General features: G+C 36.0%; 1 protein-coding gene across 1 annotated transcript; it reads left to right on the top strand.

Annotated features, from left to right (window-relative positions):
- The first annotated feature begins 3,290 nt into the window (after nt 1-3,290).
- Nucleotides 3,291-18,046, top strand: LOC117405999 (P2Y purinoceptor 3). The gene is made up of 2 exons (XM_034009629.3): nt 3,291-3,674; nt 13,494-18,046. Exon 2 carries the CDS (start codon nt 13,555-13,557, stop codon nt 14,515-14,517), a length of 963 nt encoding a protein of 320 aa, XP_033865520.2. The 5' UTR covers nt 3,291-3,674; nt 13,494-13,554; the 3' UTR covers nt 14,518-18,046.
- The last annotated feature ends 869 nt before the right edge of the window (nt 18,047-18,915 follow it).

An 18,915-nucleotide genomic window follows, 5' to 3' on the forward strand; every position in this document is an offset into this window, starting at 1 on the left:
AGCTGCCTGTTATTCCAAATGTCAGTAGGAAGAGACAAGGACGTCAAGCTAGGGCTGGAAGTTGTAGACTGCTGCATTTGTTAATGTATTTTAAAAAAGAAAACTGTTACACATATGTATTAGTATGTTTTTTCACTTGTTTAATAATTGTAACAGAATTACATGTTCTTTGTTTTCTTTTTTTAATTTTTTTTTTTTTTTTAGAAATGATGCCTTATTTGAGAAATGTTCACTATAATATCTAGTTTAATTGTGTGTTCTACATTAAGGACTACGATCCCTTTGCTGTACAATACTGAACAGAACCAGCAGAGGGTTGGAAGAAGCCTCCTACACACCCACGCACACACGCACACGCATGCATGCACACGCACGCACATACCCACACGCACACACACGTGTGAATTTATTAGACAAACAGTTGAATCACGTGTGCCAGGAATGTTTTGTAACATTATGGCTACATTGTCTAATATATTCACATTTAAACTTATTTAACCAATACGTAGGTAGTGATGTAATACATTTATGAGTAAGTAAACAAAAAAAATAATTCTACAATATAACAAAAACACATGAAATGTGAAGCAGTGGAATATAGATACAGAGAAAATATAGGACTTTTATAATTTACTGTATCATTGCGTCACAGTGAAGTAACCAAATCAGTGAATTGTAAAATATAGAGGGTGCACTGTACTTTAAAACTGTAGCTTCCAAAAGGAAATTGGTAACATTTCTTAAAGGGATATCAACTCAAATACATGCTAGGCAAATACTATACTATTTGCATGGCAGTATCATCACAATTGTAACAAACCTAATCTATCAAAGATGTTACTCTGAATTGGACAGGATACTTGTAGGGTACTGCAGCAGTGTAGCACAAAATCTAATGACTACAAAAATAGTTTAAATGCAGAATGCAGCGCGTTTGAAATGATTCACCACAGACAGGGCTGAGCGAGGTAATGTTAGTCCTTAATGGGGAAATCATATATGCCCCTTTGGGTCTTTTCCATAAAACTTTTACTCACATTTCAATAGTAGTAGATTCTAAATACATTTTCATTTTTTTTTTGTACTTGCAATTATTCATATGTAAATGAATTAAAGGACATCTGTATTTAGCTCTCCCAATGTATAGATAAATAAAACAGATCCCTATAGTATCACTTGTTACTACTGTTGAGGTTTAGTCTTTTTTCCGTGACTCTGCATGACCGTGGTCTTTAAGTTCAGAAAATGTAATTTATCAGAAAGTCCCTTGTCCAGTTGTCGTCATTTGGGGGGTTGCCTCCTCTTCTAAATGGCCTCGGGTCAACATTGTTAATCAGCAATAGTGACTTCTTTAGTTCAGGGTAATGTTACACCCTGGAAGTGACGTCAAGTCAGGACTCCACGTCCCCTACTGAACCCTGACCTGAATACCATACAACCACCCTGGATATTGTTTCTCAAGACCTGCTGAAATATTGCTCCATTTTTTTCTCTGCAACCTTTGCCTCACTGTCGCAGGGCTGAGGCATGCCCCTGTAAAATATAGTTTTGTTAAATATGGTTTGGTGAGATTTGTTTGATGTAGAATTTTCTAAATTAAAGTATGTGCTAGATATGGAAGGGCAGTGAGATTAAATTCCTCTCCCTGCCTAATTGAAAGGAAAGTGCAGTAGGTGTCAACTGCATAATCGATGACCATTAAACCTGGTCATCTGCTTTTCAAAAGAGGCTGCAAAGCCAGTTTCTTCTTCTTTGTTCTGTGTTGTTCTTGTGTTTGGTGCTTTGTCTGCACGGCCTGGAGGTGAAGGGGGAGAATCCTCACGACTGCTTGTAGAACCAGGGTTATCTACAGCACGATCACAGCATGTTTGGGGCGGCCACCAACCACTGCAACTGACGGTTTGTTTATAAATCCTGGACGCCTGAGCGGCGTTTCAACTGCAAACCGTGTCTCTCCAATCTCTCCAAGGATCCCACACTGTGACAGCACCCCCGGTCACACTCCCCAATAGCATAAGAACATAAAGTTTACAGACGAGAGGAGGCCATTCAGTCCATCTTGCTCGTTTGGTTGTTAGTAGCTTATTGATCCCAGAATCTCCTCAAGCAGCTTCTTGAAGGATCCCAGGGTATCAGCTTCAACTACATTACTGGGGAGTTGGTTCCAGACTCCCACAATTCTTTGTGTAAAAAAGTGCCTCCTATGTCCATCGTCTCTGTCAACTCTGACGTGTTGGGTACAGTTATACACTTCCCTGTGTATATACATGTGTTGTGATTTATTTGATTTATTTATTTTTTTATGTGTGTGTGTGTCTTAACACATTGTGGGATATTCAGAAGGTCATTCACCCCAGTGTCATTAAAATAAATAAATAAATAAATAAATAAACTCTACAATTTACTTCAAGGGCTCTTTAATTCTCCCAGTGGTCATTTCTAGTTTTTGAAACCTCTTGTCGTTTTTTTTTCTGACCCCGTTATTTTGCTAAAAGTACCAGTAAAGCACAGAGTACAAAGAAAAATAACTTACAGTAAAGGAGATTCCATCACCATCCTTCTGATTAAATGAATTTATTTCCTTGCACAACAGACTGTAATCATTGTATTAGTAAAAGTAATTTCAGTCACATCCCATTAGCTGGTACAGTTTAAACTTGAACAGCCCAATACATTTCTAATTTTCAAGTTACTTGTATTCCTGTTTCAATACTTTTGAAATATTTCACGTACATTTTTTTGTGAGTCAAAGACAATTTTGCGGTGGGACTCAGGCAATCAATGTCAGACAGGCAAATGTTTGAGTCAGTGGGAGAGCTCTATTATATTAAACGTGTTTAAACCAATCAGGAATATTAAGAGAAAAATACGATAAGTAAAAACAAACTGCATTAATTAGAGAGCTACCAAGATACACGTAGACTTTTAATAAATTCGTGATTTATGTATTTGAAGATTTCTTTTTTAACATCGATGCTTTAACAGTTTTAGAAAGGCTATTTATTATGGCCAGGTTGTGGTGATACAGTCTGTCAGATTGCAGGTATTCCTTACACAAACCAAGAGGTTTATATTATACATTGTTAAATGCACGTTTTTTTTATTTAATAATTTATTTAGTTTTTACTTTATTCGTTTGTCTGCCAGTGCTTTTTAGGAAGGTTAAACAGCTATTGCAGAGCATCGTTATATCAACCCCAGCACTCATCAAAAAAAATTCAGAATGGGTCTCTACTAACCTTACAAATGCATGCGCAATTCTAATTCTGCGGTAGCTGTTACGTCACTGTTCTCCTTGTTGAAAGATTGGAGCAGAGGGACAGGTCCTCCATACGCCTCACAGTCGGAGTAGAGCTTTTATGTTACGTTATGTGAAGCACGAGCGTGCGGTTTCAAATATCAGAACTGTAAAGTAGGCTGTCTGTGTAATTCTAAAACGAAAACCACCGTAATCGTTGGCTATAAACAAGACAGTAAGCGTAATAATCATTATAGTCAAATCACGCAAAGTTGCTTTTTTTTATCTAGTCGTATATATTTTTTTTAATAATACACAAGCGTCGCCTACAGCGTGCTCTACTTTTGTTTGAAAGTTTCAACACCAAAACAAAAACGGGTTCATTGGAAAGGGAACCGTAGTAAATACTTACGGTTTTTTTAGGACACCGTTTGAGGTAAGCACTGTACATATGTTTGTTTGTTTTTTTATGTGTGTAAACTAAACTTAAACTTTAATCTTTACAAATAAAATGAACAGTAATAAGACTGAACCGTGTTTATCTACTGAAAATATGCATGTATGAATTACTTTTTCATTAAGCTTTTTTTTTTTTAATAACTGGATAGTTATGTTTTAGTTAAATAGGGAAGTACAGGGACATGTCTGTATATTTGAATTAAAGCTATACAAAATGCTGTTACTATTGTTTTTCTATGATGAGAAAGTTTACCATTGTAGATGGAACCAAACATTCAAAAAATGTGAATCTTAGCAGCGTACACAAAGTTACATATAAAAATACTGAACGTAGTAAAACGTTCTAAAACCTATCGAAAGTATGTACGTGTGATGATTTGTGTAATATTGAAAGAAAGTGCCATTTTATGGGAGTTTCATAAACACGCATTACTAAGTTGTATAGGGCTGTATAAGAAATTAAAAACTATACAAGTCATCACCCTTTTACAACCATTCTTTGTCATCAAGTTTCTTTGTGAGGTTGTAATAAAATGATTACATTGGAATAAGAAATAGTCAAGAATTGTCTTGCTGTAACACAATTTCAGTGATCAACACGTAAATGATGTTGGTCATATACCCAGCATGATCCTGTAGGTCTTTATGTAGGAAGGTATTTCTGTTTGTATAACTATGCAGTAATGAGCCAAAGGTGGCCAAACAGGTCTGTATTCGCTGGTAAGTCCCTATGTGCAGAATATTAATGGTTTAACAATATATTGTGACATTTTGTAAATAACAATAATCTAGTAGCTGGTTTGCTTAGCGTTCACTTTGCCACACTGGCTTCCAATTTATAAATGTGTTAATGAATTGTGTTTGGGTATATTTATCAATTACAATACTTAGTTCACTGAAGACGGCACTAGCCAATATGTTTTTATGAGGAAATGAGAAGAACAATTGCTTAGAAAATCAGAAAGAGAACCTTTAGAATACATTTGGTTTGTAGATGATATTTTTGGGGTTTGGACACGTGGAGAAGAATCTCTTTTCCAGTTTCATAAAATGGCAAATGAAATACACAGCAATATTAAGGTGGACCTTCAATGGACAAGAAAAGAAATATAATTTTTAGATGCCATGGTAAAACTTGAAGATTAAATTGAGACTGACCTCTTCTGTGAACCTAATGACATGCACCAGTATTTATACATTTCCTCTGCACATCCAATACACACTAAAAGGGCAATCCCAAAGGGTCTGGGAATAAGAATATGAATATGCTCAAAAGTGATTATGTAAAACAAAGAAATGTATTAAAAACAAATCTTAAGGGGCTCTCGATTGGCGCATCCAGTAAAGGCACTCCGCGTGTAAAGATTTGCATAGTCTGGCCATTGTTGCACCCATAGCAGTACATTGACTTTGCTAATAGAATTGATCCTCAAAGAGAAAATAATTTTTAGTTAATACTAATTCTGCAAAATTAAGAAGTAATTCAGTTGGAAAATCTGACATTGATCTAAAAAATATTTAATTGCCAGTAGACCATCTGAATGAGGTACATTAGTATACAAACTGGAGACATCAAAAGTAGCAAGGAATACATTAGAATTAAGAGGACCCAAATCATTAAGGCTATCTAGAAAAGAAAAGTACTATTAGAATTCCCATCTGAATTAGTACCATCACTGTTTTTATAATAACATTTAAGTCTCCAATTTCTGAAAAATGTAAACGTTTTCTCATGGGTTTTATCAGGATGGGGATTTAATCCCATCCACGCCAGCTACACTTTTTAAGACCAGCTTTTCGCTGGTCTCAAATAATAAATAATAATGTCGGACGGCTTTCGTCCATCCGCACACAAATACAATTTAGTAATAACAATAATAATAATCATCATACATAAATAAAATACATACAAGGGGTGGGCACCCTGTCACAATGACCAGATTTCAATTTTCTACACAGTCTCCAGGAAACTCCACCAGATTTTTAGCAGATACTGGTGGTAAGCAGTTTCAATTAGATCCATAGTTTCTTAGTGCTCTGAATTATTATTATTATTATTTATTTTTATAGTTTCATGTGCTACAAGCGTCACTTTACTGCAATTCCATGTCTAGAATAATACGAGTTAGGAAACTTAATGGAAAGAAAATGCCCACATATAAGAAAAAGATGTGTGTGTGTGTGTTATTTACTGTAAGTGCACATGTGACATTTCATAAATTCTTAAATCATGAGCCAGCAATACTGTACCAATTCTAGGGGTGATTGTTCTTTCAAAGCAAAACAGTTTGCTATTACAGTAAGGAATATATTTCAGTATACAATGGTTACTGCAAAGCATGTGATACACAAATGATAAATGTCAGTACAGCTTGGTTTGGCACCATATGACTACAATTATAAGATGATTACAAATGTAGTCTTTATAAAAATGCATGCAAATAATTTGAGTAAAATGTGCACCCTTATGCATTAAATATGCCTGTCTTACATGGTCAACACAGTGCTTTGATCATAGACTCCTATAGACCAGCATTCTGGTATAAGTGTTTTGTCCTATACAAGTTTTGCAAATTATTACAATCCACAATTATGAGGATCCTCTGTTTGTGCAGGCACTAGTTTATTCCACTAAAGCCATGCCTCTGCTACTCTCTAGAAGTGTGTTTTTAACTTTAAACACCAACTCAATCATAAGCAAAAAAATACTTACATCTACTGGACTAGGACATTTGTTTGGTTTTACTTGAGTCTGCATGATAAAAACATTTTTTTTTTTTTTTCTCTCCATTGGATTAGTGATGATATAACCATTTTTTGTTTTGGAAACATTACATTGTTCAGAACCTTTCGAATTTGAAAGTTATGCTGTGTATCTCGGCAACGGCTCCTGTCGCTCTACTAGGTTCATGTCTTTCAGACCTTGGCAGATACTGATGCCGTCTCCTTGTGTATGAAGCATTTAATTTGGCTTAGTGTCAAGCAACCCTTATATAAACTAGATAACATACATTTCAGTTAGGCATGTATGCTCACCAAATCAATTAACAACCCTGCCCAAATTTTATCAAAATCAAAGGGGGTTCAACATTAACCCCTGTGTTCAACAGTAGGTGAAAAGTAATGTCATCATGAAACCTGCTGTACTGAAGTAGCAATGTAGGTCCCTTTTTCTTTTAGACAGAACTGAGCTTTCCTTGTGCAGTTTTGACATAAGTGATAGACATAATTGCACAACATGTGGTGGTTGGTTCTGCAAAGTTCCATAAAAACGAACATATAGTGAAGTGAAAGTAACAAAGTCACATCCTAGCGAGTATTCTAACTGAATACTGAACAGTTATACCAATGTGCATTATGATACTTCAATTAGTGGATACTCCATCATTGACAAAACAGACATGTGCTTGCAGTACATTATAAAATATATTTAAACAATCTCGGCATTAGAGCATCAGAAACCCAATACAAAAGGCATTTGTAGCTATACAGTATGTGCTTTTAATTATTACAAAAAATAACTGACAAATAGATTTTGTTAATTATTGGTATACAGCTGTTTTAAGTAAGAGTTAAAACATTTGTATGTGCATATTTAATTTGATTTTAAGTCGATCAAATGCCAGCATTCATTTACTGGGGCAACTTGGCTCAGCTGTCTGGCTTTGACATTGGTTCTATATGAAAAACATTAGGTATTTTGGTCAATTTGTCCTGATCTTCAAGAGACTATCTGTGTTATTTATGTGGAGATCTTCAAACCTGAGCTCATTCAGGTTTCCCATAGAAACAATGTTAGTCAGGTTTGCTAAACTCCAAGTACAATGATACAAAAAAGAGCTGTAGACAGCCATCTACAGATTTATTTTTTCTACGAAAGGCATATTGTGAACTCTCGCTTGACAAAAAATGTAGTTAACACGAAATTTGATTTTTCATTCCAGCCTTGGGCAAAAAAGTTAAAGGATTTTAACCTTTTATTTAAGCAGCTATGTTTATTTATTTTTTCTTTTCTTTCGATTGGCTGAATATATAGTAATAATTTACAAATAGAGAGGTTAGTTTTAAATTCCTCAACTCAGCCCACACTGTGAACAGAATTCTGCATTGTATTGCCTGTAGCTTAATTTTAATATAATTTGTATATAGCAGTGGTAGTAGACTGTAGAGTGATCTTAAACCACATTTTCACAATTAATATAAAGACACCATTGTAAGTGTAATGCCTGCCAAGGTATGTTTTATTCACCAAATACCTTTTTGTGGGGAGTGGCGTTTAAAATTGTGCACTTATCATTTATCTCTTGTTGCGCTAGTTATTTAAAAACCACCGTACCAAATTTGACAGTTAACCACACAGACATGTGATGTGACACGTGCATGCTGTAGTAACAGTTTTCCTAGTATACAGCCTTACTGTTTTCAGAAGTGAATGTGAAAGCAGGTAAAACTCAATTAACAACCCTGCACAATTATTACCAAAATCAAAGGGGGTTCAAATTTAACCCCTAGGTTTAACAGTAGAAGAAAAGCAATGGAAAAGTAATGTCATTGTGAATCCTGTGTAAATATTTAGAAGCAGCACCGCAGATCCCTTTTTTTATTTTCGGTGGAACAAAGCTTTCCTTGTGCAGTATTCAAAGCGACAGACATAATTGCACCAGATGTGGTGGTTGGTTCTGTAAAGTTCTGTAAAAACAAACGTATAGTGAAGTGAAACTAACAATTAGCCACAACCTGTTTAGACTGCACTTGTACAGCAGATTTCATGATCTACCCCTCCTACTATGCACTGAACTTGCCTGATCTAAGCAACACGATACTAGAACCTAGGCTAATGCTCTGTCCTTGCGCTATTATGTTATTGAAGATATAACCTGTTATAATCCTAACTTGTTGCATCCTAGTTCATATTATTTTAGTAATAGTATGTATATATATATATTATTTTAAAGCTGAATAAATTATATTGTGAAATATACTTGTATACATATTTCTAATATGATTTACACAACTGAAAATATATTTGGAAAAATATACAAACTGCAAATATATCCAAGTATAGTTGTATAATGTAGGAAAGCTTATTTTGTACTGCATATATTTTCCAGTATACTGAAACATGTCACCATATTTTCCCAATATATTGCAATTTAATTATGTATCTTTAGAGCATTTATTATAAATCTATTTTTGTATTATACATACGGTATAACCTGTAGGACACAACTGTATTATACTTTAAGGAAGATTTTGTTATGGACTTTTTTGTGGTTTTGTCCAAAATAAAAGTTTGTAGTTCATGAAAGATTCTTCAGTTTAGACAGTTTTTGTTTTTTTTTAAGATTTATTCACATTTTTGGAAGCATTTATTTTTTAATCTTTGAGAATTTAACCCTGCGTGTTTACCATCATTGAAAGTACACTGAATTAGGCAAAAACAACTTTAGTAAGAAAGATAACCTGCACTAAACTGTATGACCTAGCCTACATGTATTATATCAAGCAGGACTATTAGGCTTTTAGCATATTAAGGCATTGCAGTGAATGTATTGTTAATAATAATAGGAGAGAAAATCCTACCGTGACTGTATAAGCTGAGGTATTGCAATGACGATTTCAATTGGAATTTCATTACTTTTACATTGCTGCACAGGCTGAAGAAACTGCAACTGCTGGAACAGGATACTGTATTTGAGTGTGCAGGCATGCAGGAGTTGGTTTAGAAGACAAACGCTTCCTTAATTTGAATCCAATTTCTGTCAAGATGAGTGTTGAATTAATACAGAGTATTTCACTCTTCGAGATGATTACATTAATCTTACCTATGAGACCTCAAACTACTATCCAATTTCAATTACAGCAAAGCTGGACTTACAACTTTAAGAATACTACTAGAAAAATATTGTCATGGAATGGCTGGCTAATGATATGTTTGATATTAAAGAACAAATACATGCACCAGTGCTTTGTTGCAATTTTCAAATGTATGTGTACAGTGGTTCATCTCCTACCAATAATGTCACATTTTGTTGAATTACAAATAATGTGTTCACAGTTTTTCAAACAAACTTATTTTATTCAAAGCTGTAGTGGTTAAACTGAGCACTGTTATATGAGGAAGAGGTTAAATGTCAGCAAAACTTGCAAAGAAAATGTACAAAATGAAATTTACTGGTTGCATAAGTATTCACCCCCTTAAGTCAGTACTTGGTAGAAGCACCTTTTGCATCAATTACTGCTATGAGTCTTTTTGGATAGGTCTCTACTAGCTTTGCACAGTAGGATGGTGAAATTTTTGCCCATTCTTCACGGGAAAGTTGCTCCAGTTCTGATACGTTTGTTGGGGATCGTCTGGACTGCAATCTTCAAGTCTCGCCATAAATTTGATTGGATTCAAGTCAGGACTTTGACTGGGCCACTAAAGAACATTAATTATCTTCTTGTTCAACCACTCCAGTGTGGCTTTGGCTTTGTGCTTCGGGTCATTGTCCTGCTGAAATGTGAATTTCCTCCCCAGTTTCTGAGTCTTGGCTGACTCAAACAGGTTTTCCTCAAGGATTCGCCTGTACTTTGCACATTCTCCCCTCTATCCTGACAAGATTCCCAGTCCCTGCTGAAGAGAAGCATCCCCATAACATGATGCTGCCACCACCATGTTTGACAGTTGGGATGGTGTTGACTGGGTGATGTGCAGTGTTGGGCTTGCACCAGACGTAACGCTTGGAATTTTAAAAAAGTTCAATTTTTGTCTCTTCTGACCACAAAACCTTTTTCCACATGTCTGCAGTGTCATCTACATGCTTTTAAGATGAGGCTTTTTGAGTAATGGCTTATGTCTTGCCACCCATCCATACAGGCCAGCTTTGTGTAGGGACCGGCTTATTGTTGATGTGTGAGCACTGACTCCCACCTCAGACACATAACTTTGCAGCTCTCTCAAGGTCATTGCTGGCTTCAGAGTGACATCCTGAACCAGTTTCCTGCTTGCCTGGCTGCTCAGTTTGGGAGGGCGACCTGATCTGGGTAGTGTCTGGGTGGTATGATGCATCTTCCACTTCTTAATGATGGACTTCATTGTGCTGAGAGGGATAATCAGCGCCTTTGAAATGTTCTTGTACCCTTCTCCTGCTTTGTGCCTCTCTACCACTTTATCCCTGACTTGTTTCGAAAACTCCTTGGTCTTCATGGTTGCTTTGTTGGATCACTATGTGAGTTGCAGCTTGAAAGTCTTTATATAACTGAGGAAATTATCTAAGTTAAACCACTTTGAGTACACACAGGCTGAAACCATTTCACTAATTTTGTGACCTTTCAAACAAATCATCTGCACCTGATCTGATTTAGGGCTGCAATAGCAAATGGGTTGAATACTTATGCAAACCATTGTGTGTGTGTGTGTGTGTGTGTGTGTCATATATATATATATATATATATATATATATATATATATAATTGTAAACGAGCCTTGCAGCTCGGGCTTGTTTCGCCCTTTAAAATACTGACCCAGACACAGAAAGAGGGTGTAATAGCACTTCTGTGCTGTTTTTATTAATTACAGAAATCAAAATAAATGAAAACAAAAACAAAAACCTAACTCACACATGGAGTACTTACTAAACTTTTGTAAATTCCAGACCCTGACTATCATCGGACAGCTAAGCCGTTTACCGATTAGAACAAAACCCTTGTAACACCTACAAACACAAAACGGTTTACACAGTACCTCTTCCTAAAACCACACAGTGTTCTTCACTGTGACAGCCTCGCTTCACCCAGACAGGAGACTGCCTAGAACAAACATTTGTCCTGGTTTAAATACCTGCCTGCTAATTGCACGCAGGTGGCATTCATTTTATTATTTAGAGCCAGGTGTACCCCATCCTGGCTCCCTCCAGTGGCATTCTGGGGGATGTAGTCTTTTGGCCCCCTCCTTGATTACATCTTTTCCCCTTCCTCCCCCTGGTCTGTTACACATTCTCCCCCTTGTCTTAACAAGACACCGGCCATTCGACGGCCACCTCCCTCCACCCTTAAAAGACCACCCACCCTCAAGTCTGATTTTTCCAAATCGCTCGCTTCAAATCAACTCTCAAGACCCACTTGTTCCTCTCTTGCTTTTAATACACTCTAAGCCTGGTATCTTATTAGCTGTTGTCTAAATTGCTATTTCAGGTTTTTTACTCCATCTTCTCTGTATGATTCTGCTTGACATACGCATCCACAATGTTTAGAATTCACATCCTAGCCTTTTATTTAAATTATTATGCCTATATTTAATGTTTTTTTAATGTTGTATTTAATGCACTATGCCCAGTATTTCACTGTATTTAATGTGTTATGCATTGTTCCTCACTCTCTTGTAAAGTGCTTTGTCATGGTGGTCCACTATGAAAGGTGCTATATAAAATAAATATTGATTGATTGATTGACACAATTCAAACCGATAGAGTAGTGTGGAATATGAAGATTTATTGTGACACCAGTACTTTATATTTTGCCTTGCATTATGAAAATGTCCAAATCACATTGTCATTATGTTACTTTGGGGAAAGGACTGGGACCACAGCAATTCTGTAAATATCAAGCTAATGGATCGGAAGCATACGTTTGGTTTCTGTAACATTACTGTATATCCTGTTAGTTCACATTGCTTAAGTACTGCATTTCATGGAGCAAATTGATATGTTGATAAAATAGACCCCGGAGATTCTTATTGTTATTAACACCAAAAACATAATGAAAACTTGGAACCAAAGCAAATTTAAAAAGGATTGGAAGATTAAAAAGTGCATTAGCTGCCTTTCTTTGGCAGGACAAGACATTCATATCTGCAGCTGCTCCATAAGAATTTGTCACCGGACATAGCCTGTCATGAGCCTCCTGGCATGAATCCGTGACACTGAATTTATAAATGGCTTAATTTCATGAGCTCTCTAAACTGTTCCTGGTTAGCTTTCTCTTGCCGTAAAATACTCCATAAACCGTCTGGATTACACATTTGGCCAACTTCTACTTCAGGTTAGGGAATGAGCAGCTCAGTGGTTAAAACACTAGGCTGCAGTTCAGGAGGTGGGTTTGATTCTCAGATTATTAGGTGCCTGCTCCAAATAACCATCTTGGCACCATGGACCATGGTTGGACGTTATGACAAATTCTCTGATAAGTATTTGGATGGCAAAATGTAATGTATTGGTTTACAGCAAGTTATCAAACACTGTTGTAAAGCTATGTAAATCAGTCGGCTATCCAAAGTAAGTAGATATACATGCTAATATATGGCTGAATAATGTTTCCTCTTATGGTTTTATGATTATATAGACACAATAAAGTAAAAATTTATTTTATAAAAGCTGTTTGATTGGACTGGGGACATTCAGACATTCCACGAAGGGTGCTTCTGAATGGCAGCCCTAGTCATTTCCTGGTTCTGCTGGAGTTCTGTGGGAAGCAATAACATTCTTACCACTTCCGTATCCTCATCAGCCTGCCATTTGTTGAAAGGAATAAAACATGATTGACACTTTCTTTGGCTTAAGAACATAAATGTTGGGAACGTGAAGAGGCAATTTGGCCCATCACAGCTAGCCACTTGCCAGCATACCATTTGCTCGCTATAACAATATCTAAAGCCATATGGCTTTTTTTAGTAGCATGAGGTTTTAGCTTTTAAAATGTAATCCTGTAATAGTTTGTGAGAGACACACTTCAACACATGCTACATAGTGATAAAATGATGCTAGTTATGTATCTTTTGTTTGTGCATGTTAATTAACTTTTTTTTTTTTTATCATAGGATGTTATGATTTAAGAAGCTTGTATGAAGTACCACAAAAGGTGCCAGTCAGTGAATTTGAATGGATAACCTTACCATAGCACCGATAGGTTCCTGCACCTACAATGAGAACTTCAAGCAAATTCTCCTTCCAGTCGTCTACAGCATAGTCTTTATAATTGGACTCCCCTTAAACTTTACTGTCATTGTTCAGATATGGCAGTCCCGAAAATACCTGACCAGGACAACCATCTACATGCTGAACCTTGCATTAGCGGACCTGCTTTACGTCTGTTCCCTTCCACTACTCATCTACAACTACGCCCAGCAAGATTACTGGCCTTTCGGGGAGTTCACCTGCAAGTTTGTCCGCTTCCAGTTCTACAGCAATTTGCATGGCAGCATCATGTTTCTTACCTGCATCAGCTTCCAGAGGTATATGGGTATCTGCCACCCTTTCACAACATGGCACAAGACTGGTGGCAAGAAGTTTGCCTGGATAATCTGTGCCGTAATCTGGTTTATTGTTTTAGCCGTTTGCGCACCCACTTTTGAGTTTGCCACCACGGGGACCCAGCGAAACCGAACTGTGTGCTACGATCTGAGTGAACCCTCTCGCTCCGCTCAGTATTTCCCTTATGGAATGGCATTGACAGTCATTGGATTTGTGATCCCCTTTTTAGGAATCATAGTTTGCTACTGCTGCATGACCAGGATCCTATGCCAAAAGAACGAAATGACCGGTACAGTGGTTCGGGAGAAAAAGGACAAAGCAATCCGGATTATCATAATCGTGGTGGTGGTCTTTGCTATCAGCTTTTTCCCCTTCCACTTGACCAAGACTATGTATCTGATCATCCGGGCTATAGGAGGAGTGGCCTGTGAAGTGCGTGAAAGGTTTGCCATCATTTACAAGTGCACCAGACCCTTTGCGAGCATGAACAGTGTTCTTGATCCAATCCTGTTTTATTTCATACAGCCTAAATTCAGGCATAGCACCAAATCATTGCTGGAGAAGATGAATACCAAGAGAGAAAAGACATGAGCCAAATTGGCCTTCAGTAAAAGAGCCCACTAGGCACCTGTTCAAAACTGTTAGTTTGTGGTGGAGCAGAGATCCTAATTAGCATGTTGAATGTTGGAACGGCATGTTTAAGTAGTTGTACTACTAGGTTTAAATACAAAATTGTGCCAGTTTATTTATGAAGAATATTGCACTAACACACAATTACAGAATTACTAATTGTTCTTCCTGAATAATGAATAATCTAGATCCAATCTGCTAGTGTCCCGCTATATAACCAAGGAAAAAACTAACCAAAAATGTATTGAAAGAAAAATAAAGAATGTAAGTTTCTTGGCCAGATGACAATTCAATTACAGAAATGATGTTCCTATTTTCTAAAAAAAATGTAGCATGTAGGTCATTAATCTGGGCAGGTTTCATTTTATGAAGAATATCGTAGGCTATTGTTATCCATGGAACATTTTAGCCTATAGAGATGTTTTATCACCATTGCTGAGAATAATAGTATGATATTGACTACAAACATATTGTCAAAGGCGGGCTTGTCTAGCCTGGCCTCTTCATCTGATTCATCACTAAACACCCACCAGCACTTGCTAATGCGCCAGTCGAGACAGGCTGAATCCCAACTGGGGAAGTAAAACAAGTTGGGTAAGAGACAGTGGGAGAGGAAACATGAGGTGAATCCATACCACGCTGCTTAGGTCGAATAAGCAAACTATTTTTCTGAAATTATGTTGTAAAATCAGTCTTGGCATATGTAATTTGGCACATGTAAGCATTTTTAAAGGTAAAAAAAAAAAGTGGTCCGATACCATTTGTAACGAATTATAGCATACTAATTGAACTGCTTATTATTCCATGTTATATGTTATTAATAATCATGTATTACTGTTTCAGAGCTTGTGGATATTTGACGTGTTTATTAAAATCCCAATCTTATTTTACTGGACTGTCTCTGTGCAAGCCTTAGCAAGGTGGAATTTCTGTAAGTAGGCCAGTACAAACCTTGCCAATAGAGATGTGCAGCAGAAACTTCTTGTTGCACCTTTGTTTAATGTCCTCAAGTGCAGAAACAGGCATACGTGAGGTATAAGAACACATAGTGTGGGATAATAAACCGACAATGTATTGTTCTACATATTCAAGATATAAAGTTTTAAAGGTTGAATCTAGAAACCTTGCACCTGTGATCCCACCTGAAATGTGAAAACCTAGTTTGCTCTAAAAGCATATTGGCAGCTTATGAAACCCAAGATCCCATATGGAATGAATGCTTGTGCCTACAGGAGCTATTCTGACACATCATTAATACTGTATATGTTTTCATAAATATATTATACTGTAACTACTGCAGTATGTGTATAACATAGAAAAGCCTTTGAATAGCCTTACAAGTGTGAAAGGTGATGTTTTTAATATTTCAGAAGGAGAAAAATACTTGTTCAAACAACATACAATTGTTCCTTGGGGATATTTCTGAAGTACAGTATATCCAGTACAATTTCCATTCTGTCTGTAGGGAGAGATTGTATCAGTGGGAAGAGTATCCAACAAGCCTTTTAAGTTGGGCAACTTTAACTTCATCTAACAGCAGGATATGTGAACATTATAATATTATTTCAAGTATTTCACCCTTTAAGCTGAACTGTTTACCTTTAGTATATGTCATTTTAGTATATTCAGCAACACCTTGTGGCAAAATATTGTCACAGTTTTATGGCTTATATATTTGCTTTTGATAACGTTACTTTTTACACATTGAATGCCAATCATATGTAAATAAATAACCAAGGAGTCCCACATCAGAGCAGTTTGAGCCGTTCCAGAATTTCTTGTGAGAATTAATTGTAAGTTGGCTGTAATGAAGGTGTATGCTGTGTCTAATGAAGCCATTTAAAGCTGAAATAGGAGTCTTAAATTAAAACTAACATTTATCACTTAAATGTTTGTGAAGTGTGACAGAACAAATGTTTTCCCATTTTGTATGTAAAAAAAAAAAAAATTATGATTTTAGAAGTTTAAATGTAGAAATCGGTTGTTTAACAAAAGCAGCTCTAACTGAATGTAGTACAGTATTACTAACTTATTCTGAGGGAAGAGTGATGTTTGCTTTACATTGTCAAAATCAAAAAAGAAATATGAGGTTCTTTGTGTTCTAAATAAATAAGAGAGTGCTTTATGCTGTTGTTTTTCTTTGTATTTATATTTGTTTATTGTGTGTGTCTATGTAAAGACATACACAAATATACTGTCAATTATGGGTTGACCGGTCTTTAAACAGAACAAAACAGACTTTTGCCACATTCAGATCTCACAATTGTAGTGGTTTCCCAAATATTAATTTTACTACGCTTCCAGTTCAGAATGACAGTGTAGGACACTTCATTCTTCCACAAAACCGGTTTCTGGAATGGTGACTACTAAGACTGGTACAATATTCAATTTAACATGCTTTGCAGTCGCCATTGCAGAAACGGTCACCATTGCGTTGTAAAATGAAGTGTCTTACACAGTAATAGGTTACATTATTTATAGTGTGTGTATTTATTATTATTATTATTATTATTATATATAACAATTCTGTACCCCTAAAGAGCATCTTGGTTAAATAGGATGGTGTTTAATCATGTTTGGTTCTTGCAGTATGACATTTCTTACAAGTGTATTTTAATAGGGTGCACTAAGCCACCTGGTGGTTAAGTGTGGTAAATGCAGTTTTCCTTCTAAAGAAAGGTCTACTGAATTTTTTGTATAATCCCTAATACTAAGATTCTGTTTTTGATTTGTTAATTAAGATGTTTTTCCCTGATATAATTTTCTCACAGTTTTAAATTAACCTCACTGGGTAGGTTCTAGAAATTACGAATTTACTTAGGCATGCCTGGGGATACTCCTCCACAATCATTATGCTCACCACCCCTCAAGAAAAAAACAATTGTCGGTAGCCGATCAATATAATCAAAAGCATTTTCCAAGTTCTCTAACCTCCATTTTCACTGTCCTTCTGGGCATTATTTATAAGTGGCATCCCTCCTTAAGCATGCAGTACCATGAAAGAAAATAAGTGATTATGTTAGTAATATATAACGCTAGGCCCAGAGCAAAACTGATTACTACCATTACCATGTATTATAGCAGTAGCATAAAATTGGAGATGTTTTGTTTTAGTCCCCACTGAGGATGTTTAAGCAATAGCAAAGGTTATTGAGAGTATCAGAATGTGAGGATATAAGCGATTTTTGCATAGGTTCTATCTAGAGAACCGCTTATCCAGTTGTGGTGAAGTTATTATGAGATACCTGTCTGTCATATCACAAATTGACATGTACAGTATATATGATTGATGTAGGTCATGGAGATTTACTTTATGATACTGTGTTTCAGCTTTTTTATTCATTTACGTACTTGTTGTTATCTCTATTTTGTGGAAAGTATTTACTGTTTTACATTATTTTCTGTACAACTGTAGATGGAAATGTGTATTTTTTTTAAATGTTTACTTGTAAAAGGAAAATAAAAAATAATGGAAAATCCAAAAAGAAAATGTACGAAGCAGTAAACCATTGTTAAAAACATCAAGAATAGCATTTTTGAAAAGTATCAACAAATACATCATGAATTCAGCCAACAAAGTGCAAAATGGATCCGCATTTTTCCATTTCCTGTCTTGAGCTGTTTGGAGGTACTGTAGTCATAGAAACCTTAGAACAAGCATCACAGGAACGACACTAGGGTTATTCTGGGAGTTTTTTTTGGTTCCAGTTCTTCAGATTTTAGTTTTACTGTTACTGTTTTATAAGTGCTTATTAAACATCCAGAGGCTGAAAAAAACATCCATATGTTCAATTTAGCTAATTTGTGCATGTTAACACTTTATTGTCCAGCTATATTTTCCTTTTTAGACAAGGTTGACATTTTAATTATGGTGCAGCTATCCTTATTGTAGCATTAATAAGCACATAGATAAATGCTCTGAACAGGGGTTATATATTTAAGGATGGGGATGGTTCCCATATGTCTGAGGAACAGTTGTAAATGTGTGACATCATCTTCCTGTCTAGAAAGAAAGCATCCAGAATAATTCTGCAGTCCTGTGCATGAACCTGGTTAACGCCTGAATAACATCTGAATGTCGTGTTCTTGTTTCTTGCTCTTTTAGATTTGGCACATTATGAATTGCTCATAGCTAGTAATGTGTGAATGTCTATTTGTGTAAATACTCAAGCAGTGCTATTGTGGATGACATTCTCTTACTGACAGCATATTTTCATTGTATTTAGCAAGTTGAAAAAGGGGGACGAAATATCAACCCTAAGGGAAAAACACTAGCAGGATTAAAATTGTTTTAATAGCTTTAGTATTTAGATCTGCCACTGTGTTTAGATATATATTAACATGTTATTTAAAATATAA

The sequence above is a fragment of the Acipenser ruthenus genome, chromosome 9 (genome assembly GCF_902713425.1).
Source record: "Acipenser ruthenus chromosome 9, fAciRut3.2 maternal haplotype, whole genome shotgun sequence".
In the NCBI taxonomy this organism is placed as follows: Eukaryota; Metazoa; Chordata; class Actinopteri; order Acipenseriformes; family Acipenseridae; genus Acipenser; species Acipenser ruthenus.